General features: G+C 41.0%; 1 protein-coding gene across 1 annotated transcript in view; it reads right to left on the bottom strand.

Moving 5' to 3' along the window:
* The window catches only part of BZW2 (basic leucine zipper and W2 domains 2), a 70,809-nt gene extending 48,538 nt beyond the window's left edge, over positions 1 to 22,271 (bottom strand). The window contains exons 1-3 of the mRNA XM_075587206.1: positions 22,256 to 22,271; positions 21,721 to 21,847; positions 4,486 to 4,550 (exon numbers count right to left, since the gene is read on the bottom strand). Of these exons, the coding sequence (XP_075443321.1) occupies positions 4,486 to 4,543 (58 nt within the window). The 5' untranslated portion in view covers positions 4,544 to 4,550; positions 21,721 to 21,847; positions 22,256 to 22,271. The remainder of the gene's footprint in view (positions 1 to 4,485; positions 4,551 to 21,720; positions 21,848 to 22,255) is intronic.
* Between the last annotated feature and the right edge of the window lie 1,019 nt (positions 22,272 to 23,290).

Raw genomic sequence — 23,290 nt, forward strand, 5'->3', positions numbered from 1 at the left:
ATTCTGATAGAGACTAAATGATCAAGAAGAGGAGACATTGCAAGGAAGAATGAGAGATGTAGGTGAAATAAACCATCAAACATATCATCTGTTAAATGACTTTCAGCAACCAAATATTTAGAGAGTAAAATATTAATGGCAACATTAGTAGAGGGCACTAATGCATTTTAAAACTGATATCCCCACTTAGCAGTGGCGAAACTAGGCACTGGTGGGCTCTCCTCTTTCCCTGACGCCCGACCTGTGGAGCGGGTGCGGTGACCGAGACGGAGGGAGCCCACTCAGGCAGAGATTGCAGACGTTTGGCCCAACCAGCTGGGGCCTAACATCTGTGTTTGAACCACCTGGGTGGGCTCCCGCTGCCACCACCACCACCGCTCCACAGGTCGGACCTTCGGGGGAGAGAGGGGAATTTAGAAATGCTGAAACGCTGTTCTGGCTGCTAAAATTTGTGCCAGAATAGCGTTCCAGTGGGTGGGGAGACTGGGCCTCTAAAGGTGGCGGGCCCTTGTGAAGCCAAACCTGCTGCACATACAGTAGTTCCACCACTGACCCCTAGCTAGCCCTCTTATTTTTAAGTGAAACTTCTTTGCAGGCTTTTAATGGGAAAAAAATCGTTGCCTTGTAATGAAAAACCGTAACGAGAGTGACGTCACGGAACTAATGGGCGCGCGCCTGTTGCACGTGGCCGTCGAGCTCGTGCATGCGCACAAAAAACATTCTAGGCTGCACGGAACTTAGGCACCTGCGCAGTAGGTGCCATGGGGCGCACCAGTGCAGTACGGACCACATCCAGGCGCACCTGCGCAATAGGCGCCGGATTGGCGCGCCTGCACAGTAGTCGCCTGCGCCACACACACCACAGGTACAGGCGCAAGACACACACACACAGAGACACACACACAGAGACACACAGAGACGCACTCACACACAGAGAGACACACAGACGCGCACACACACACAGGGACACAGACACACAGACAGAGACACTCATACATGCGCGCACACACAGGGACACAGAGAGACACACACACAGAGACACATGCACACACACAGGGACTGAGAGACACAGAGAGACACACATGGAGACACACACGCACACAAGGAATTCACAGTTACTATACATATTGAAGTACAAATAGGTAAAACATGCTGTGTGAGCCTCGCACGCACGTTCTAAGTCAAACTTCTCTGCGTTTGGCACTGAAATTCTGTTTTGATTTTTAATTAAAAACATCACCATCACAAATACAATTTCTGTGACAAAACACACAGAAGTTTCACTTAAAATGTGCGTGCTTGGCACACACACTTTTTTGTAATACAGGATTGGAACAAGGAGTCCTCTAAAGCTGAACCTGTACAATTTTAAGCTCCAGGGACAGCACAGTACCTGAGATACTTACTGGGGAAATTACTAGTACTACTTCCTGGTTCTTAAAGTTTTAAATGGCCATCCAATTAGAAGCAACAACCATTGATGCTATTCTTGCTATTGGCCTTAGGTTTGGCAGTCATTTTGTTTCCCCTAGAGACAGATTTAAACGCTGTAACTTCACTACACTTTCCTAAATAACGCGAAAAGTTTTTACGGTTAAGATGAAACTTTCCTTTCATCTGCATTACAGAATCTAAACCGATACTGGGGAACCTCTCATTTCTCACTGTGGTGCATTTTCTAAGACACATGTCCCTCTTTTAATACGCTGCATTCCATATATAACGATCATATAAATGTGCTGTGCCAAAAGCAGCATCTTAGGCTGCAGCCACGCTGCCGCTGAGCTCGCCCATACTTGAGAGCGGTGACGTCAGCAGTTCTCCAAGCATGAGCGATCGCTGTCCTGCAACATTTTTAGAGCAGGAGTGGGGGGTGTGGCTATTATAGGAGGGGGCGTGTCATTGGCTGGATCGGGCTGTCTCTGTGTCTGTGTGTCTCTGAGTGTGTGTCTCTGTGTGTGTGTGTGTGTCTGTCTGTCTGTCTGTGTCTGTCTGTGTTTGTCTGTCTGTCTGTCTGTGTCTGTGTGTGTGTGTCTGTGTGTCTGTGTGTGTGTGTGTCTGTGTGTGTGTGTGTGTCTGTCTGTGCGTGTCTGTCTGTGCGTGTCTGTCTGTGCGTGTCTGTCTGTGCGTGTCTGTGTGTCTGTGTCTGTCTGTGTGTCGGTCTGTCTGTGTGGGTGTGTCTGTATGTGTGTGTGTGTGTCTGTGTGTGTGTCTGTCTGTGGGTGTGTCTGTCTGTGTGTGTGTCTGTGTGTGTGTGTGTGTGTGTCTGTGTCTGTGTCCTGTTTGTCTGTGTGTGTGTCTGTGTGTGTGTCTGTCTGTGTCTGTCTGTGTGTGTGTGTCTGTCTGTGTGTGTCTGTCTGTGTGTGCGTGTCTGTGTGTGCGTGTCTGTGTGTGCGTGTCTGTCTGTACGTGTCTGTTTGTCTGTGTCTGTCTGTGTGTGTCTGTCTGTCTGTGTGTGTCTGTCTGTGTGTGTCTGTCTGTCTGTGTGTGTCTGTTTGTCTGTGTCTGTCTGTGCGTGTGGATCTGTCTGTGCATGTGGATCTGTCTGAGCGTCTGTCTGTGTGTCTCTGTGTGTGTGTGTCTGTGTGTGTCTCTCTGTGTCTGTGTCTGTGTGTGTCTCTCTGTGTCTGTGTCTGTGTCTCTCTTGTGTCTGTGTCTCTCTGTTTCCCTCCATTTTCTCTCTACTCCCTCTTCCCCCCTTCCCTCCCCTCTCTCCCACCCCCTTCCCTCCTCTTTCTCCCCCTTCCCTCCTCTCTCTCCCCATTGCTCTCCCCGACCCATTGCTCTCTCTCCCGCCCACCCCCTGCGCTCTCTCTCTCAGCCCCCCTCTCTCCCCCCCTCTCTATCCCCCCTCTCTCTCCCCCTTGAATAGTATTGTATGTCTTTATTTATATAGCGCCAAAAGTGTACTCAGCGCTTCACAAAGAATACAGTACAGGGAATTATAATTATACAATAAGTGCAGCAAACTCAGACAATAGTAAAGGAAATCCTGCCCCGAAGAGCTTACAATCTAAGAGGTTTAATGGGAAACTTACAGAGACAGTAGGTGAGGGAGTAAGTGCTGTAGATGGCAGTGCTTGGTCACAATGGGTGGTAGGAGTGACTGAGTGTGGGACAATAGCCATGAGTGCAGGCTATTGGGATAATTGATTTGTGGGGTGAGATTTAAGGCTGGTCAGTATTAAATGAAAAGGTTAACACCATTTACAGGGGAAGAGATGGCAGGGAGGCATGAGTGAGATCAGGTGTGTATGTCTGGCTTCAGGCTATGGGGAGATCCCCAGCAGCGGGAAGGAGTAGATAGAGGGTGTGAATAGAGGATTTGTGTGGGTAGTTTTTGTTGCGAGGTATAGAAGTTTTTGGGGGAGAGGTGTATAAATAATAGTGCAGTGGGGATAGGGGATGTTGGAGAGAACAGAGACATTCACAAAGGAGTGAGAAAACAGTAAACAGAAAAAGCAATAGGGAGGGCATAGTAAGATGCAGGAGGAGAGACTTCACAGGTAATGGAGGATAAAAGTGAACAAATAATCACAGATGTTAAAAGTGAATGTCTCACAGTGGCAAAGTTGTAATGCAGAGTCCAGATCTTCCTCCAATCTTCACCTCCAATTTCAACTCCAAAATTAACTCTTGCAGACACTTTAGATATGACACTTAAGATGTGACTCTTTTGATGTTACACAGCCATATGGCTCACAGCCAAGTTACACTGACTTAAGTACCCTAATCACATGCATTTGACTAACTCTTAAGGGAGGGGTTTGCTTAATCATCTCCAAACATATATACCAAATAGTTAATTAGATTATCAATTCTCTCTCGTTTCTCTCCCCCTTCCCTCATCTCTCTCTCCCTTCCCCTCTCTCCCCCCCTTCTGCTCTCTCCCCTTGCCCTTTCTCTCTCTCCATTCCCCTCTCTCCCTTCCCCTCTCTCCTTTTTCTCCCTTCCACTCTCTCTCTCCCACCTTCTCTCCTTTCTCTCCCCCCTTCTCTCTTTTCTCTCCTTTCCCCCCTCCACTTCACTCCACTTGCCCCCTCCACCTCACTCCGTCCCCCCACCTCACTCCATTTCCCCCCTCCACCTCTCTCCGCTCCCCCCCCCCCCTCCACCTCTCTTCACTAAATTCCCTGTTGTGTTTGCTCCATGTTGTGTTTGTGAGCTGAAAGTGACAGCACATTAAAACACGCCCTCTCTCTCCCCATTTGTCCTGGCAGGGTCCTGTGACCCTGCCCTGCACCCGAAAGTATAGCTCCCTTGTCTCCCCAAGCACAAAGCTTGGGAGAGCGTGTGTGCCCAATCAATATTTGCAGAGGTAACCGCGCCAAGCAAAAAAAAAAAGTTTGCATTGTGAATTATACCCAATGTAACAAAAATATTATTCTTTGTACTTAAGAGTCTAAAGGGATAATACTGTATAGTATGAAGCGGTCACTTTGAATGATATAGACCAAGGCCCCAAAATTAGTATAGAACACTTACCCCTCTTTCTGGTTTTAAACCTCTGGCCTGTTAGCACTGGCTTCTGCTGCTTATTCATAAAATTTCTGTAAATACACAAAATATTTAATACATTTAGTACTGATAACTTATTCTACCCATATCCTGTGACACCACTAATAAGTAAACTATTGCTGTAATACACAGTGACAAGCAATTATGGTATATCTATTAATAACTGGTTATGTTATTCCTCCTCACAAAAGTTAAAGCTGCAATTCAAGCAATATCCTACAAGTGTTTTATTTATTTTTTAATAAATCAGTTCTGTACTATAAGAAAATACTTGTAGCATTTAAAAAAATTTGAATGACATTTTTAATGTATTCTAATGTAACAAGCATTTTTGTTTCTATAGCAACCATTTACAAAGTCACATCCCCTTCCTCTTCTGACTCTGGCACACCCCTTTGCCCTCTCTCTAGCAGTGTACCAATTTTATCTAGTGCCTGCCTGGTCACATGATCTTCCACACAGAACTTTGCCTTTTGGGTCCTCTTCTGCAGCACTGACAGGGATTTAGTGAACCCCCGAGCCCAATCTTTGGCGATCGATCACAGGAGAACAGATCGATCGGTAACTTAATTAATCACTTGTCAGTGTGTAGAGTGCACATATTGAATGGAATTTTTTTTCATCTTGAACTGCTGCTTTAATCTAAAAAAAATGTTGCCATATTTGTTACAGAGGTCTTCAACGTGTACCATTACAACAAAGGGGAAATAGGACATAAGGCATGGTAGTTCCAGCCCTCCAACAAAGGGGAAAGTTTATTGTCTGACAGATGTTGCAAGGCAGATCAATATTTTTACTTTACAATTAGGACTGAGCAGCTGATATGATATCCAACATACTAATACATAAATGGAGGCTGGGACCTTTTAGCTGTTCAATGGTTAATCAGCCGAATGCAATAAAAGATGTACTTTTAAAAAAACACAGTAACTATGGAAATACTCTGCACATTACCATAAAAATGACTTTCATATTTCTTAACACTTGTATATAGCATTTTGGATTTTTATTCTGGACATTTAACACACCAAACGCATCTTCTGATTTTAATGCCAGCTCATGCTCCCTGTTCCCACTTGTCCTAAATCCCATACAGTATATGCGCATGTGTTTGGTTGTAAATTACTTCTTTGTATTTGTGTGTTCTGGCGTATTTTTGGCTTGTCCTGTGTAATAATATGGAAATTTATGGCAGCAATGAATTGCAGATGTAGTAAACCTTACTGTTTATGTTGCCGCGTCCGCTCGCGGTCACAGCTCGGAAGGATTCATTCTGCGGCGGTCCCACTTCGAAGCATGGACCCCCTGTAGCAGACACTGTATGGCAGACCTTCGCTTATTCGTCTGCGGTGTTGGGGACAGTAAGTCTTGCTACCTCTGTATAAGCCATTTTGTGATTTTTTTAAATTAATATTTATGACCTGAGTAATTGCCCTGTTTGTCTGTAGTCTCTGGGAATATTAGTTAATTCATCTACAGTGTCTGCTGCCAAGTATAGGATATCGCTGCCTATAAGCACTTCTGCCACTGCATTCCTGTTTATAATCTAAATTTCTTTCATTTTAAAAATGATAAAATGTGTGATTTAATGTAATCATTTTCGTCACCCTCCTAAAATGAAAGGAGTCACAGTATGGTTCTTACAATTGGCTTGTTGAACATTCTAGATGATCCATGTATATTAGCACCTTTTTATAACACATTTTGTCGTATAGAGTACAAAAGTGTATAACGGAGTTGTCGTTCGATATTGCAGAAACACAACTTAAAGCTGCAGTTCAGTCTTTTTTTTTTTAATTTATTTTTTTACTTCAATAGTTTTATGTGTGCAATCTCTAATTACCTAAAGAACTGTATAGCTGCAGGTCAATTCGTTCTCCATGTATTGATAGGTCAAAATTTGGTGACATAATTAGTGAAGAGATCTGTTTATATTCGCTTGTCTGTCAGTGGAAGCTCATGAATATTCATGAGCACTGCTGCACTGACATGTGCTAGAGGGAGGGCAGGGCTGACAAAGGGGTGTGCCAGGGCTTGTGACAGGACATGAAGGGGCAGTGCTTGTTAAAATAGAATACAAGAAAATTGGTCTTTCAAAGTTGTTTTTTAAAAACAGAAAATGTTAAAAGTATTATTTTTTACTACAGAACTGATTTATTTAAAAAAAACACACATGAGGATATTGACTGAACTGCAGCTTTAAACAATATACAACACACATACTTACACACATACTTTAAGAGATATTGTGTGGATAATATTTACAAATAAAAAACTTGAACCGACAAGAAATCTGTATTTAGACAGCTGGGTTTATGTACACTGTTGTTGCATTTACTGTTAATTTAACCATTTAAATTGTGTTGTTAATTTGCGTTTCGGATGACTGTTACTATATTAAACTTCACACTTTTACATGTCCCTAGTTAAGCTGCATGTTTTTCTTCTGTTCCAGCAGCTAGCTGCCTGTGTAAAATGCAACATTATTGCTACATATGCCCCCTTTACACAGCCCTAGTTGGTTGCCCTGGCAACCTTCCAATCTTCTTTGAAAGAAGGTTGGTTCAGCCCTGCTCCCCTGTCTTCCTGGCAGTTATAGTGGTCCTTAGACTGTTCCTGCCTGCCACAGGAAAGTGTTTTTCTTTTCCCTACAAGCTGGCTTTGTGAGTACATTCCACCTCTATTATACCCCCTGCAAAGGCCATCCTTTTTTTTACCGTCCACCCATACCAAGGCACCTTCATCTAGAGAAGCACTCTCTCATTGCATAACACCATTATCAAGTACCTATTATATTTCTGTTGACTCCCCCAATAAAGTTGAAGAAAATAGAAGGACTTTGTGTGCTATCAAAAGGGGATGAGTTAAACCACTGGAGTCATTCACATCCTACATGTTATCCTGGATCCACAAGAACACTCACAAAAACATTGGCTTCAGCTATACAATTCTCTGTATAATTCCCTTCCGGGGACAAGTTGGAGAGTGTCTTACAACCAGTACTGACAAAGAAAAACAGAGGGCACTGCTGATGCATTCATCATTCTGGCAGATTAAAGAGAATTGATAACATGATGTTAAACTCTATGGGCCTCATGCAGTAAGCGTTGATAAGGGAAATATGGCCATGTTATAGCCAAAATTGGGTTTGAGATTCAGTAAGCGCCGATAAGTGCTTCATATCGCCAGGTTTCGGAGCCGATAATTTGGTTATGGCCAGTCGCCTGCCGATAAGCCTGTTTTCGACACTGATCGCCACTTTTTTAAATCGGCTGGATTCAACAAAAAAAAACAGCTTATCGGGGCTGATCGGCACTACGAAATTGAGATGTTATGGCCGATTTCTCCCGCCAACTAAAGTTGGCATTTTGGACGGGAGAACGATCGCTAAGGCTGCCGGAACGGCACTTAGAAAAAAAACATCTTCTGTACATCAATGGAAGTCAATGGAGCGGGGACGTATAACAGTATAGTACTGTTTACGTTTCATTGCTCACAATACAAGGGGGATTTGCATTACAGTGTGGGGGCATTCCCTGCATTGTGTCACAGCTGACGTGTCTTATTTGCATAACATTCGACTTTTACATGTTTTCAGCATTTGCGGGTCACATTACTCATCATGTGATGATGTGGCAAGGGAAAATACTATACTACACTCTTAAAGGAGAACCTCACATCATATCACACATTTTACTCAACTCAGCGACAATTATTTACATGATGTCACACATGTCACACATGTCACACATGCACAGTATATTCATCTTCCTTTACATTACACAATGCTTGTAATGTGACACGCATCTTTAAACGTTCATGTACATCTGTATTCTCATGTTTACATATACTTTTGGGTCCTCCCTATTTTCATGACGTCACTTATTGGACGCTCAATCACATTGCATGTTTACATTGTAACCGTTGCATTACAAGCACTTCAACCTAACTTATACACACATGTACAGTAATTCATCATTGGGACACCTTGTAAACTCATTCTATACCAACTATCCTCCTTACACAAATGCATGCATATGCACACGACTATTCATTGTTGCCAACATGTCACAATAACATGGATAATTACACATGTTACACAAAACTTTTCCCACGTCAATCTCAGCCTTTTTGTCTCATTACATGACTGACTCTTGCGTTCACAAGTGTTACATGCATTGCACATGCAACTATTTTTTGCAAGCAATCTTTGTACAAAGCTTCACGTCACATCATTGCCAAATATCATCATTCCCTGCAGAATACACACAACAAATACTTAGAACAACAAGTGCACACAGCTTGCCACAGAAGTACTTTATTATGTTAATGTAACACCTTGCATTTTACTATGTCACCTGACATCATCACATACCTATTTAAAGGACGCACATTACCTGCTCATTCACAGCTACTCATTTCAAAATGTTGCGAATGTTTAGGAGACGCAGGAACATTCTTTTCTATGACATGCTTGATGATCAAGAGAATCATATAGGGCAAGGTAGGGACACACCGAGGGACAGTGACAGTGACGCGGATACGACAGGGACAGGGAGAGGGACAGGCCGAGGGACAGGTAGAGGGACAGGAGATCAGAGGAGAAGACAGAGGAGACAACTTGTGCCTCGTCCGCGTCTGTACAGGGAGAGAACCCTGTTAGATGGGATGAGTGAGGAGGAGATTGTAAGTCGCTATCGTTTGAGTTCAGCAGCAATCTTAGCTCTTTATGAGGAGATAAGGGGGGATTTAGATTTTTTCACAGCCAGAGGTCGTGCAGTCCCTGGGCTTGTTAAAATGCTGTGCTCATTACATTATCTTGCTTCCGCGTCATACCAGACAACTGTGGGCATAGTGGGCGGGGTCTCGCAATCTACATTCTCGCGGGCCTTGACCCAGTTTCTCTATGCACTCAATAGACGCGCTAGGAATTATATTCATTTTCCTACAGAGGCGACAGAGTGGCTGGAAGTCAGGACTGGCTTTTATAATATAGCAGGGATACCATGTGTGCTGGGTGCAATCGATTGCACACATGTTGCTTTGATTGCACCTAGTCAGAGTGAGCATGTGTACCGCAATCGGAAGCACTACCATTCACTCAATGTACAGGTGGTATGTGATGCCACGATGAGGATAATGCATGTGGTACCCAAGTTCCCTGGTTCCAGTCACGATTCCTCTATCCTGAGGAACTCTTCAGTCTTCCATGCGTTCGAAGAGGGACATTTTGAACCTGGTTGGCTGCTGGGTGAGTACATATTTACATGTTCTAACACAAAACACATGTTGATTTAGGAATGTTGGCATTGTACAATTTGATCACTAATGTCAGCTTATGTGTGCTCCATTCATTATAGGTGACTCAGGATACGGAATTAGGCCGTGGCTCTTGACTCCGGTGCTAAACCCTCAAACTGAAGCAGAGGACAGGTACAATGCAGCCCATATATCTACAAGATCTGTTATAGAGAGGACATTTGGCCTACTCAAGACCAGGTTTAGGTGTCTGGACAGAACTGGTGGGGCTCTTCTATACAAGCCTCAAAAAGTGTCTGATATTATCCTTGCCTGTTGCATTTTGCACAATGTTGCACTCAGGCACAATGTACAGTCAGACCTAGCTGAGGCTTTGGTAGACGAGCATCCCACCCATGTAGCTGCTGAAAATGAACAAACAGCCAGTGGTGGCCAGACACGACAGAATCTCATCAATTCATTTTTTTCTTGTAAGTACAAACTCATATGTTCCTAGTACTACTTTTATAGTTTAATTATGTTATATTAACAATAATGTTTCTTTATATAACCTTCTGTTAGGACACAGATGAATATGGGTTGCACACCTTTCTTTTCTCTGCTGTGTGCACAAAGGGATGTGGCACCGGTATGTTATTGTTGCACAGGTTATATAATCCCTCTTCAATTGTACTTTAGTTGTGTGTATGTGAATACAACTTGGGTAACAAAGCAATAATATTTTAGCATTGTGTTATTCCTTATGCTAAGACAAAACACATATTATGCCCATAATCATTCATGCTTCTAGTATGCTTACATACAATGTTATTGGTGCAGTGTAACATGTACATCCATATGATGTGTACACCAGGCTGATTTACATTTTGAATGTCATGAAATATACATGGTGTTGTACATTTAACACCAAATACACACTTTGCTGTGTTGTTTACGGTACTGAAGATGGCATGTCAATGTTTGCAATTTATATATTGTTCCTTTGCATTATAGGTATATCTCCAGTATGACTGATCATGGTATGTATATTTGCTGACATCTCTCATAAGATGTGGCTACCTCAATCTTCCTATAATTATTGGAACTAAAAACCCAACATATTGGTTTAAACACAAATGTTACATATATGTACTTTCTGTATCATGTATATGCATTTAGCTACTCTTGAGCTTTCATGTGCATTGTATTACAAAATGATTACTCACATTTCATCACATTTTATGTATGTTTCCTTATAATTTCCATTAATGTAATATAGAGGTGTTTGGAGAAAAGGGGATAACTGTACTTATTTGTTTACTTACGGGAGCACATTCATCACTAGCATAGACACACTTTTTAAGACAACTGTTTGTGTCTCTATCAATTGGTGTAGGATCCATGTATAACACCGACAAATGATAACACCAGCTTTATTATGGTAGCTTATATCATCATATTGACTATACTATGTATTTCTAAACGATTAATAAACACAGTAAACTATAGTTAGTTAGGTTAATGAAATATACACAGAAACGTACTTCATAACATGATGGTGATGTCATATTCAGAACATCATGCATTGGAGGGGACCATAACATCTGGCCACTAACATTATTTGCTACAGTCCCAAACCATTTTATCTACATACCCATGTAACAAGAGATTTTAAAAATAAATGGCTACTTGGTTGTAAGTGTCCTTTACATTGGGAGAAGGAGTGGCTCACTGAGTAAAGACACACACTGGCACTGATAGTTTGAAGCAGGGGAGTCTGGTTCAATTCCCGGTGTGGGCTCCTTGTGACCTTGGCCAAGTCACTTTATCTCCCTGTGCCTCATGCGGAAAAAAAACATTTGTACGTTCCACGGGCCAGGGACCTCAGGCTGAAACATGTGTCTGTAAATCGCTGCGTACAACTAGCAGCCCTATACATGAACATGCTCATATTATTATTATTATTGTTACATAGTTTCGACAGTCATACGTTCCATTACATATTAGAATACACAAATGTGTTAGCAGAGTGGGAATGGTTGTTATATATAAAACACACCATGTCATAAAATGTTAGTAGTCATTAAAGAACACTCAATAAAAATTCATGAGGCACTCTTTTGCAACATCATTATGTTAATTAAGTGCTTATGCAATATAGGCATAAGGGTATCACATTTTTAATTGTTTGTTAATAAGCGCTGCAAGCAATATAAAATTAGTTCCATATGTAGTATAGTAGTCGGTGGCTCCTCCTCACAATCATCTCATATAAAGGTAGACTCTTCTGAAATCATACATTGATCCGATTGTATCTTCCCCGACATCTCTGAAATACAGCAAACACATGATGGTCAAAGATGGCACCTTACTAGATATGCATCCGTGACAACGCGTTACGCAGCTCTATATGATTGTGTAGATACACACGTCAGTCACTTATATGTTAGAAGTAAAACTGTTCATCAGTATGTAATGTTTCTTTACATTTGTAGCAGGCATAACTATGTATAAGAAGTGAACGTTGCCTGTATACTGAAAGATGTGCGCGCACATCTTTGTGTGCGCACGCACTTCACGCTTGGCTCCACTAACTGTTAGCGCATGCGCAAAACAAAGCGTACGTTGTGCGTTCAATACATGTTGAAAATACCAGTAAACATAACATCTTTATTTCAAATACAATGAAGACGAAACTACATTCGTTCTAAACGAGTACATCTGTATTCTTTTTAAACAGACGTGTTTGAACAGAAAGCACGGCCGATAACACAATGCGCAAATGCAATACGTGTGACGTCATGTTAAGCCAGCGTGAAACGCACGCTAACACTCCTCCCACTCAATTAACATTCGGCTAACGCCCAGGGTACGCCTACAAACACTGAGCCGCACGCATCACACACTGCAGTTACCGTTACTATAACAAAACATGACAGCCAATAGGCTTTGAGGCGCGCACGTCGCTTGGGGGCGGGACTTACATCACTAATCCTTTTTAAGGACGCCTTGGCCCATGACAAGGGTCCCACGTCATACGTGGTGGACCCGGTTTTCAATGTTGTAGATGTTGCATGATAACAAAACAGGTATGTGTTAGAGTAATGGTAAAATGTTGCTAATATGTTTAAAGGGATAGGAAAGTACGTATATTTATTCCGTCAGCAATGTGTACTACTCTTTCAGGTTCTACTATATTGTATTAGGAAACAATTTGTTTGTGATCGCTACATGTTATGCAGTCTGCAATGTTACGCTGTATCCACGCATTGAAAGTGAAAATGGTGGTTACAAAAAAAAAAAAAATTTAAACGCAGAGTCAACGCATAACGATTGTTATATTTACCATTCTTCTAGAATTAACTCTTCGCCTGGCTGCAACTGGTCGCTCCAGAAATGCAAGCCATTTTCATCCACGCTTAACCCAACCGCTGAATCCAGTATGGCACATATCTCCTCCAGGATGCGCTCATAGGAATCGCCACTGCTTTCTTCAAATAATTGGTCGGGAGGTAGGTTCATTTCTTCCGGTTCCCATTCCAATGCAATTTCAGCTGAAAGGCTTGGTACATAATCATAGTACTTTTGTTCTTGTACAATGTGGGTTTCAGGAATGGAGGCTGCAGATATTGCAGCACGTATCGATTCAAACGGATCAGTAGTAGCGGATACATTGCTATTGCCATTAGGAATAAATATGCCTTTCACGACAATATAAGTGCCGTCTTTCAGGATAAATTGTTTTTCCGGGGCAATCTTCCAGAAACCATAGGTGTGTTGTAGCTTATCCTGGTCACGTTCAAAAAAGTCATTACTTGATAAAGTGAATCTTATTGAGGAATTAAAATTCCGTGCATGCTTACGGTCTTGGTAATAAGGATATTTTGCTCGAATGAAATCATCGATTTGGCGTGTGCTTGCTTTCTGTCCGCGACTGTTCAAGATGGCTTCACAGATCATGTACTTATACCCTAAAAGGGGATTAATATTGTTAACGAATTCATCAGCCATGTCTGAGTAGCACAAAAGCTGTGTGCAGGTCTGTGTTATTTGCTCATCAAAATGAATGTGCTGAATGGCTAACAAACTCCTGTTTTTCCTTGTCAAGGTCAACAAAAGTAACTACTTTGACTCCTTATTTCAAACGCCAATTGGATTTGTTTGTCTAATTGGGTTAACAGTTGTGGTTCGTGATATGGGACTGTGGGAGAAACATTTCTCCTTCTTTTATCTCGTTTGTGAAAAACATCCCTAGACTGTGAATGCGTTCACATAGTGTTTTTTTGAAAACTAACAAAGACCAGTGTGTGAAAATATTTCTTAGCCAGGCATATCAGTAAAAACACACCTGCAAAAAGAAATGTTTTTTCCCCGCTTACATTTCTGTGTGTATGTGAAAGTCTGGTTAACTCCCTGTCTGCATGAGTTTAAATACGTGTGTATATATATATATATATATATATATATATATATATATATATATATATATATATATATATATATATATAAATATATCTCTTATAAAAATATATATATATTTATATATAATATTTTTTTTTTTTTTATATTGCAGGAGTACACACAACATTGATGGCATTAAGTATACCTTGTATGAAACCTATTTAAATGGTGAGAAACATGATTGAATTAAGTAATAAACATTTGTTTAAGCACAATACTGTTAGAGTCTCATACTTAGGATATTTCTCAAACATTAGGCCTGTATTATTAAAATAGTGTGCTTTCACAAGGAAGCATGAAGTGTATTAGTTTGTGTATACCAGTTTATATAGTACTATATATATATATATATATATATATATATATATATATATATATATATATATATATATATATATATATATACACACATATATACATATATATATACACATATATACATATATACATATATATATACACATATATACATATATATATACACATATATACATATATATATACACATATACACATATATACATATACATATAGACATATATACATATATATATATATATATATACACATATATACATATATATATATACACACTCAAACACTCACACTCACACTCACTCAGTGTGTGTGTGTGTGTGTGTGTATATATATTATTATACATTCTGAGATGTTATAGAAACGAACACACAACTGATTAAAGGACAAAATTACAATGGCCAAGCAAGGCAAAGGTAAGTAATAATTTACACATAATCCTGCTGTACACGTACAAGAAAGATGTTTGCACTTACTTAGGTGTTTTAATAATTGCATGTGACTAATATGCATATGCAATTCTTACATCAATTAACACACCCAAATGCAATGTTTTGCTGCAAAGTCAATGGCAGCTTCTCTAAACTTAGCAACTGGCTCCTGGTGGACCATTACTGAACAGACGATTACAACATAAATATTTATAACACAATTAATTATGAGTGTTAACATTTCCAAAACTTCACGTGTACAAGAACATAGTTGAAAGTTTGGAAACAACACAGTCTTCAGCATACATACAATAGTAATTAGATAATGTGAAGTCAACAAAACAAGGCCAAAGACATATTTTCTGAATTATAACATTTATTTTTTTTGTTCCTTTTGCGAGCGAGTAACAGGCCTGCTTGTTGTCTCTTGAATTTTCCTTTTTCTTTTGCCACCAACTTTAGGCACAACAGAGCCACTTTGAGTGGCCTCTGGCACTTCACGGGCAGGGCTTGTGGCCAGTGACTGTTCACCTACGGGGCTTGTGGCCAGTGACTCACCTACAGGGCTTGTGGCCAGTGACTCACCTACAGGGCTTTTGGGCAGTGATTCACCTACAGGGCTTTTGGGCAGTGATTCACCTACAGGGCTTTTGGGCAGCGATTCACCTACAGGGCTTTTGGGCAGCGACTCACCTACAGGGCTTTTGGGCAGCGACTCACCTACAGGGCTTTTGGGCAGCGATTCACCTACAGGGCTTTTGGGCAGCGATTCACCTACAGGGCTTTTGGGTAGTGACTGTTCACGGACAGGGCTTGTGCCCAGTGACACATGTGAGCAAGTTGGTAGACACTGCACAAGTGATGGTTGGTCTGTTTCATGTGTGTCTTTTGTTGTTTTTGACCAAAAACTGGTCAGTAGTAACTGCTTGTATTTTGTTTTTGTGGGCTCCTTTGTAGGTGTCAGCTGCTGATTTTGTACAGATGGCAGTGGTAGTATGTCGTCAGGAACCTGCACAGCAATCTCTGCTACTTGACCGGTAACATTTGGGCCTGGTGAATGAATATCAGATGAATGTGGTGAAAACTGACCTGCATGAACAGATCCTGGCTGGGAGGTGTTGAATTGTGGTACATTAGTCATTCTCCAGTAATTAGCTTGTGTTTGCTGAACAACTAATGCTTCGAATGAGGTGTTGATTTTTTGCAACTGTTTAGGCACTTCAATGAAGACTCTGTGGAGATGTGCCAATTGTGATACTGTTTCTTCCTGCAGTCCAATCATCCTTTCCAGCACTGTCATCATGTCTGAATGGCGACGATTTTCTGCGTCCACTATTTTTCCCTCTGAAGCTACAATTGCATCGTATGTGGAAGTTGATGGACGATTTGGCGGTACAACAGTTTCTATTGGCACCTCTTCATGGTCACATGATTGTATTTCAGTCTCTTCTGTGGCGTCATCCTCATCATACTCATCATCCTCATCACCATGATGTTCTAAAAAGAAATGTACACATTATTAAATGGCATGTTAATGTATGCTGTGTTACTATGTAATTGTACTATGTCCTAAGTAACACCTAACATGTTAGCATACGTTTTATAACCTCATTAAAAACTACCTTGACTTACGAATAATGTTTGGACTCAGTATGAAATATGAATGAATGAAAAGTTGCTCTAAACTCAGAAGTCCTACATGATAATTAACATCACTAACACAATACATGTTGCCTTACACTTAATTTTCACTGACACTAAGTAATCCTATTTAAAGAAGATGTGCAAAACAAATAATGCACATGACAACATAACATATAGAAGAGCACATATTATATGGCCAGCAAATGATACACTCACCTTCTAGTAGTGTTGAGCTGGCTGACCCAGGTGAAGACACTTGTTCCATCTCAGGTGACACATGTCCTCCAGGGGCAACTATATATAACAATAACATAAGTTTTACATTTACATGTGTAAATATTGAACAAACACTTATTGTATGTTCTGTATTTATGATTAACTAACAACATCAGTTCCTTAACCGAAAATGTGTGTGAAAGTGAACATAAATAGTTGTAATAACACTGTACATGCCTGTGTACTTAGAATTTTTGAGTTCCCTAACATACAACATACTATGTTTCTGCAGTAATGCGTGAGGATAAATAGATTAAATGAGTACATAAAAATCATATGTTGTGTAGTGATATCAGTATCATAATGTACATAACTATCATGAGATGACCATTCACAATGGTTATCATGAAGGTGGTCATATTGCAAAAAGTGTTGTTTTTGGTAGAGGATATGTGTGGTACATTAATCGAAGATGTGGCACACCTGAATGTGGCTGTGACTCAACAAGACAACACATGCAGTGTGTGATAATGTGTCTTTCATAGTAGTTCAACTATAGATATGAGTGAACTAATGTGTGACGTACGCTTTGATAAGTAATGAGTTGTTGGGGCATTTAGTAGCTAGAGTTAAGCTTTCAAATGAGTGTGATTAACTTCAGTTGTGCTATTCAGGTTGTAAGAAAGGTATTCCCTTCCCCAAAAAGCCTAATCAGCCACACCTTTCAATGACTTGAAACAGGTGCAAATGGTGTGAACTAAGTTGACCGTGAAATGAGGCTGTAATTAGTGTGTGTGCTGAACCCCACCCCCTCTGTTGAAGTGTATGCTGTGATGAGATATTAATTGCAGCTGCTTTAACACAATGGTAGATGAGCTAAGTAGTCATCTGCAGTGTTTAAGTTATGAAAACAATGACATAACATATGCTACGTGTGCCTCATTATGCTGTCTGTATATGACATAAAGCAAAAATGGACCTTTTCATAAGCAACTATAGATGTGTTAGTGCCAGTGATGTTTGTAGGCCGTTACATGCAATTTCTTTGATGCATGCTTAAAATAGGCAGTAATGTCATGTTTGTCGGAGTAAAATCAATAAAATACACAATAACATGATACATATTTCTGTTCTGTACCTGTAGCTACTAATAATTTCTCATGAACATGTGTTACACGTGTACTACCCTGTTGTTCCCCATCTTCGCCCACCATCAATTGCTTCCACTGCAGCTATGCATTTTGGGAATTCACATGTAAATGAGCACGCAATGGCACGTGCTATATTAGTTACTGCTTTTAGTAGGACTACTACATATATGTCTATTTTGAGATATATATATACAGAATCAGACATATACATATATAGATGCAGGTATGCTTATATTGTGAAGACAGTATAAAAAGCAGTGTAACTATGCAAAATAACTGTAAGCAACGACACGCCTAGTACAGTAATATTTATCACCTGCTGGAAATTGTGACGGATAAATTCCAATGTCACGGTCACCAGCCAAGCCTTCCACGACGACGGTAAGTAATTTTGGCCGAAGCAGCTCCTCCAATGGAGTCAATATGAGACGTTGTGGTGTGGGCCCACCTCCAGTGCCAGTAGCATGCACGCGTTGGTCTTGTATTTTCTTTTTCAATTTGGACCTAATATCATCAAATCTTTTCCGACAATGATACTTGTCCCTGACACTATTCCCACAGGCATTGACACCAATGACTATTGTGTCCCACATTTCTTTTTTGCTTGCTGCACTTGTCCGCCCTTGAAAAACATATAAAAGATATGAGGTAAATGAATAATAATATAAGCACCAGTTTCCTACACTGCTAGCTGTTCCAAGTGATAGCAAACATGCTGTTTTATGTGTAATATGTGCAGCACATGAGCATTCACTACTAAACCTATACATGTAAGCAAGGTTGCATTCATATTGTATGCAGTTCTGGCAAATTGACCGCCTGTGTTTATTTGTCCTTGTAAGGCATGATAAAAAGCTGTGTTTCCACACTAATGAACATAGAAAGATATTGTGTACCCATATTTGCATATGAACAAAACTCAGATGACCTAGGATCACATGTATTTGAATAATAAATGTAAAGTTACACTTACCTACTAAATGTCCATATATACTGTCATAGTGCTCCAGAATGCCAGTGACAAGAGCCCTATTTTCCTGGTCATTGAAGCGAGGATTACGTGGCTTCTCCACACGTTTTTTCCGAGCAGGTTTAGGGTCAGAGCTTGGCTGGTGCTGACTGGACTCTCCTTCTTCCAATGGAAGAGCCTCCAAAAGCTGGCCACCAGCAAGCACGCCACCACCATCCACCCCATCAGCAACTGCGCCACCAGCAGCACTCCCAGCACCAGCACTCCCACTCCTAGCACCAGCACTCCCACTCCTAGCACCAGCACTCCCACTCCTAGCACCAGCACTCACACTCCTAGCACCAGCACTCCCAGCACCAGCACTCCCACTCACAGCAACAGCACTCCCACTCCCAGCACCAGCACTCCCACTCACAGCAACAGCACTCCCACTCCCAACAACAGCACTCCCACTCCCAACAACAGCACTCCCACTCCCAGCAACACCACTCGCAGCACCAGCACTCCCACTCCCAACAACAGCACTCCCACTCCCAGCAACACCACTCGGTGCACCAGCAACATCACTCCCCTGAACAGAACGTTCACTCCGACGCGTACTCCCACGAGTAGCACTCCCACTCCCACCAGCATCACTCTTCCCACGCTTTGCGGGCATACTTCCAGCACTCACAAAAAACAGACAAGAAATGTACAGGCAATCACACGACCCACTTCCACATATAAAACAAGACAAAGATGTAAACAAAACAACAAAGGACAAAGCTCACCCAATACACAACAAGTCTCTCAGTCAATATGCAAATGTTCAATCGTCCAGCTCTGTGCGTCTCTCTCTCTCTCTCACTCCCAACAACACAGAGAATGATTAGCAGTACACGTTGCCTTTAAATATGGCGCGCAATCAAAAACATGCTTGTTTCGCCTGATTCAGCAAGATTTGTGATTGTGCAACCTAACAGCACCCCGCCACGCACGCCGATACACCTGTGTGTGATCGGCTCATCATCGTGAGAGTGGGCGGATTTGTTTTCTGGTTGATTTTGAATGTATTCGGCACTTACTGCATACGGAGAGGGAAAAACGCCAATAACATGACTAATCGATAAGCTTGCCGATTTCACATAATCGTCGCTTACTGCATGAGGCCCTATAACCTTGCCTGATGTGAGCTGCAAATTTTAAATTTTATAGATGGAAACAAGTCTGACAGAAAACATTCATGGAAATGCTTGAACCAAACACACAGCTTTGCAATGAGACGATTCATGGTTGGAATCATCAAAAATGTATTTTAAGTTCTTGGTAGGGCTTAGGAAAGCATGAAAAGGTGAATAAAATATACATTTGCTTCTAAATAAAATGAAAAACATTATGGTTCAGATTTGCAATAAGGTGCTTTAGCAGTTAATTGATTTCATTAAAAGTTGCCATAATAGGCTCTGCACTCCTCTCTATGTGTGGAATTTATCAGGGCTTTCTTATTAATACACATTTGATACTGTATGTTAACCATTGCAGCAATGTGTGGCCAATCCCTTCTACCAGCAAAAGAGTTAAAAAGTAAGTCTCTGATGTTGGTTGTGATACATTTTTTTGTGGACCAACATGAGAGTTTTAAATAGATAAAATTAAAGTGTACAGCGTTTTTTTAAATCTGCCAGGTCACTTCGTCAAGCATACAATAAACATTTGGCTACCTGCGGTATACCAACTCAGATCTCCTGACTCAAGTTAAGAATCTTCTTTTACAACTAACAAAGATCCAAATTCCAATTCATACGGGACATACAGTACTGTAAAGGCATGGTGAATTCTGTGGTTGTGTCAATAATCTGAGCTCAGTGTGTCCATTATTTTTTTTCTGCCTGCTCCATCCTCAAATTCAATGAATTGTCAGTTTCAGCATTCTCCAAATGCATCATTAATCAATCAAAAAGCATCATTAATCAATATTTCATGTTATTGTTACAAAAACAGAATTTTAGAATCAATAACAAATATTTCACACAGGAGAGGAAGAGGGGTCATTGAAAAACATTTCTAGAAATAGCAAAATATGAAAATGCGAAATACACATCTTTACCAAAGGTACAGTACATATAGTGATAATGAATTGCCAATCCTCTAGTAATATGAGCATCACTAGACACCTAAAATATTTATCCAGCAATACCCAAATTATCAAGAAACATCAGTGCAAAACAGCAAAGCAAAAAACAAACTCAACATCCATTTAAATGAGTACAGTTTGAATTCTAATCTATAAGGTCAGATATAAGGTTATTCACAAAACATGCAGCTCTGCATGATTTGGTGATTAATACTACAGAAGTTGAAGTTATATATTTTTCAGATACTTTTTAAAAATACAATGCAGGTGCTAGTCAAGAAAATGATTTTGAATGTTTCTTTAATAAACTGACTTTAAACATCTACAATGCTGACGCTATAAACACTTGGAAACCTTGCTAATGAATCAAATAGTATATATATTTTAACATGGAAAAATGATACATGGCAGACTGTAGATGACATTCATGATAATGGAAGAATTGTTCATTTTATATCTTTACACTTACATTTTATGCTGCTAAAATATAATCTACTGAGCTCTAGAGTTATAGGCGGCTCTGCAAATATTATGATACACTTGTATAGATACATAGCATTCTTGTACACAGACATTTTATGCCAAACAGCAAAAAAGCATGCCTAATTTGTTATAACAAAATATTTATCAATCAAGCAAAATAGGACATAAATTAACACTTACCAGTGACAGTGATTTTTTTTGAGTGGTAGATTAATATGACAAGTCTTTCTCTGTCGGTCGTATTATTTGAAAGCATAGGAGCATCTGCAGACTTCTATATTTAGCTTCAAATTCAGTATGCAGTAATCTGCTGTAGAGTATCAGGGTCAGGCTTTATAAGGTACTTGTTACTGCACTCGTCTAAGCGGAGCTAAAGCATGATAAATAGAAAATCAACTCCAAACACCGAACGCATTGCAGCTTAACAGCTTTGTGACCCTTCCACGCAGAACTGCCAGGGTTAAACAAGTGGCTGCTTATTCATCTTAATCGTTTGCAATCTGCAAAGGTTTTAAAGGTGCACCCCTGTGCATTAACAGAGCAATTGCATTTACTAGACATAATAGAAGTAGCTTTCTTAACCCTTTAAATGCCAGTGGGGACTGAAATGCATTGCAAGATCGTGTGGAATAAAAAGGACTACATGTAATCATGCTGCTTTAGGCGGAGGACCCGCTGCGGGCAGCCGCGTGCGCGTGGGCCACCAGCCCCTTACCTCATGTCTGGCTGTCCCCGCTGCCTCCTTCCGACGAGGCTCACTACGCACTGTGACGCATCAGCCGCCAGGGGATGCAAGAGGATTGCGATCCTGAGTGGTGACATGTCACGTGGTGCGCTTGTGAGCCTATCAGCGCCGGGGGCTGGAGTGTCAGAGCTTCCCCCACCTGCAAAAGGTAGGGGGGGAAGTGTGTGTGTATTTGGGGGGTACGGTCAATTGCCTCTCCACGCGCCGCCTGCATGCAGTGCGGGCGTGCTGACTGAGGCAGCGGGGCCTCGGACTTACAGTGTTTGCTAACCCTTTAGATGCTCCAGGGGCATCTGAGTCTCAGATAGAGCTGTGAGTGTAATCTCCCCCTAGTAAACAAGCAAAATCCTCATGACATTCCCTGAACTGCATAAGAGTCCCTTCAGTGCAGGCTATTGTGACATTCAGGGAACATCATAATGACACTGTTGCAGGGTACATGCAACCACACACGTGGGTTCTCTTGATAAGGCTTCTTTATTGAGCCTTAAAAATATACAGCACACAAAAACAAAATAGCTTCTCTTCAGCATACAAAAACAAAATAGCTTCTCTTCAGCATAGAAAACAAGGCAACTTCTCTTCAGCATGCAGGGCACAGACAGTTCATCACACATGTACTTTGAAAAACAGACCTTATAGCAGTAATCTCTTCAGTATTTCAGTCCTGTCTCCTGACCAGCTAGCCTGCATGTGTGTACAGCCTGGGGGTTTTAAAAACCTTGATTATGCAGCTGGGGTCAGACTAATTAAGCAGCCCTTCTCAACTGAAACTTAACCTCGTCACTGCTGCACTGCAAGCCTAAACATAGGTTTGCCAGGTATATGGCTGGTGGCGTTCATTCACCCTGTCACAGACACCTTAAGAGTTTCTGTTCATTAGGGACAGAATAGGAGAGTGCAAACAATAACATGTTTCCTTCACAGTTAGACCACCCTGCCTCTGTCATCCAACTAACAAAGACAAGGAAGTGATTTATGGGTGCTTTGCTTCTGCAAGTTCTT

Source organism: Ascaphus truei, chromosome 2 (assembly GCF_040206685.1).
Source record: "Ascaphus truei isolate aAscTru1 chromosome 2, aAscTru1.hap1, whole genome shotgun sequence".
NCBI classification, from domain to species: domain Eukaryota; kingdom Metazoa; phylum Chordata; class Amphibia; order Anura; family Ascaphidae; genus Ascaphus; species Ascaphus truei.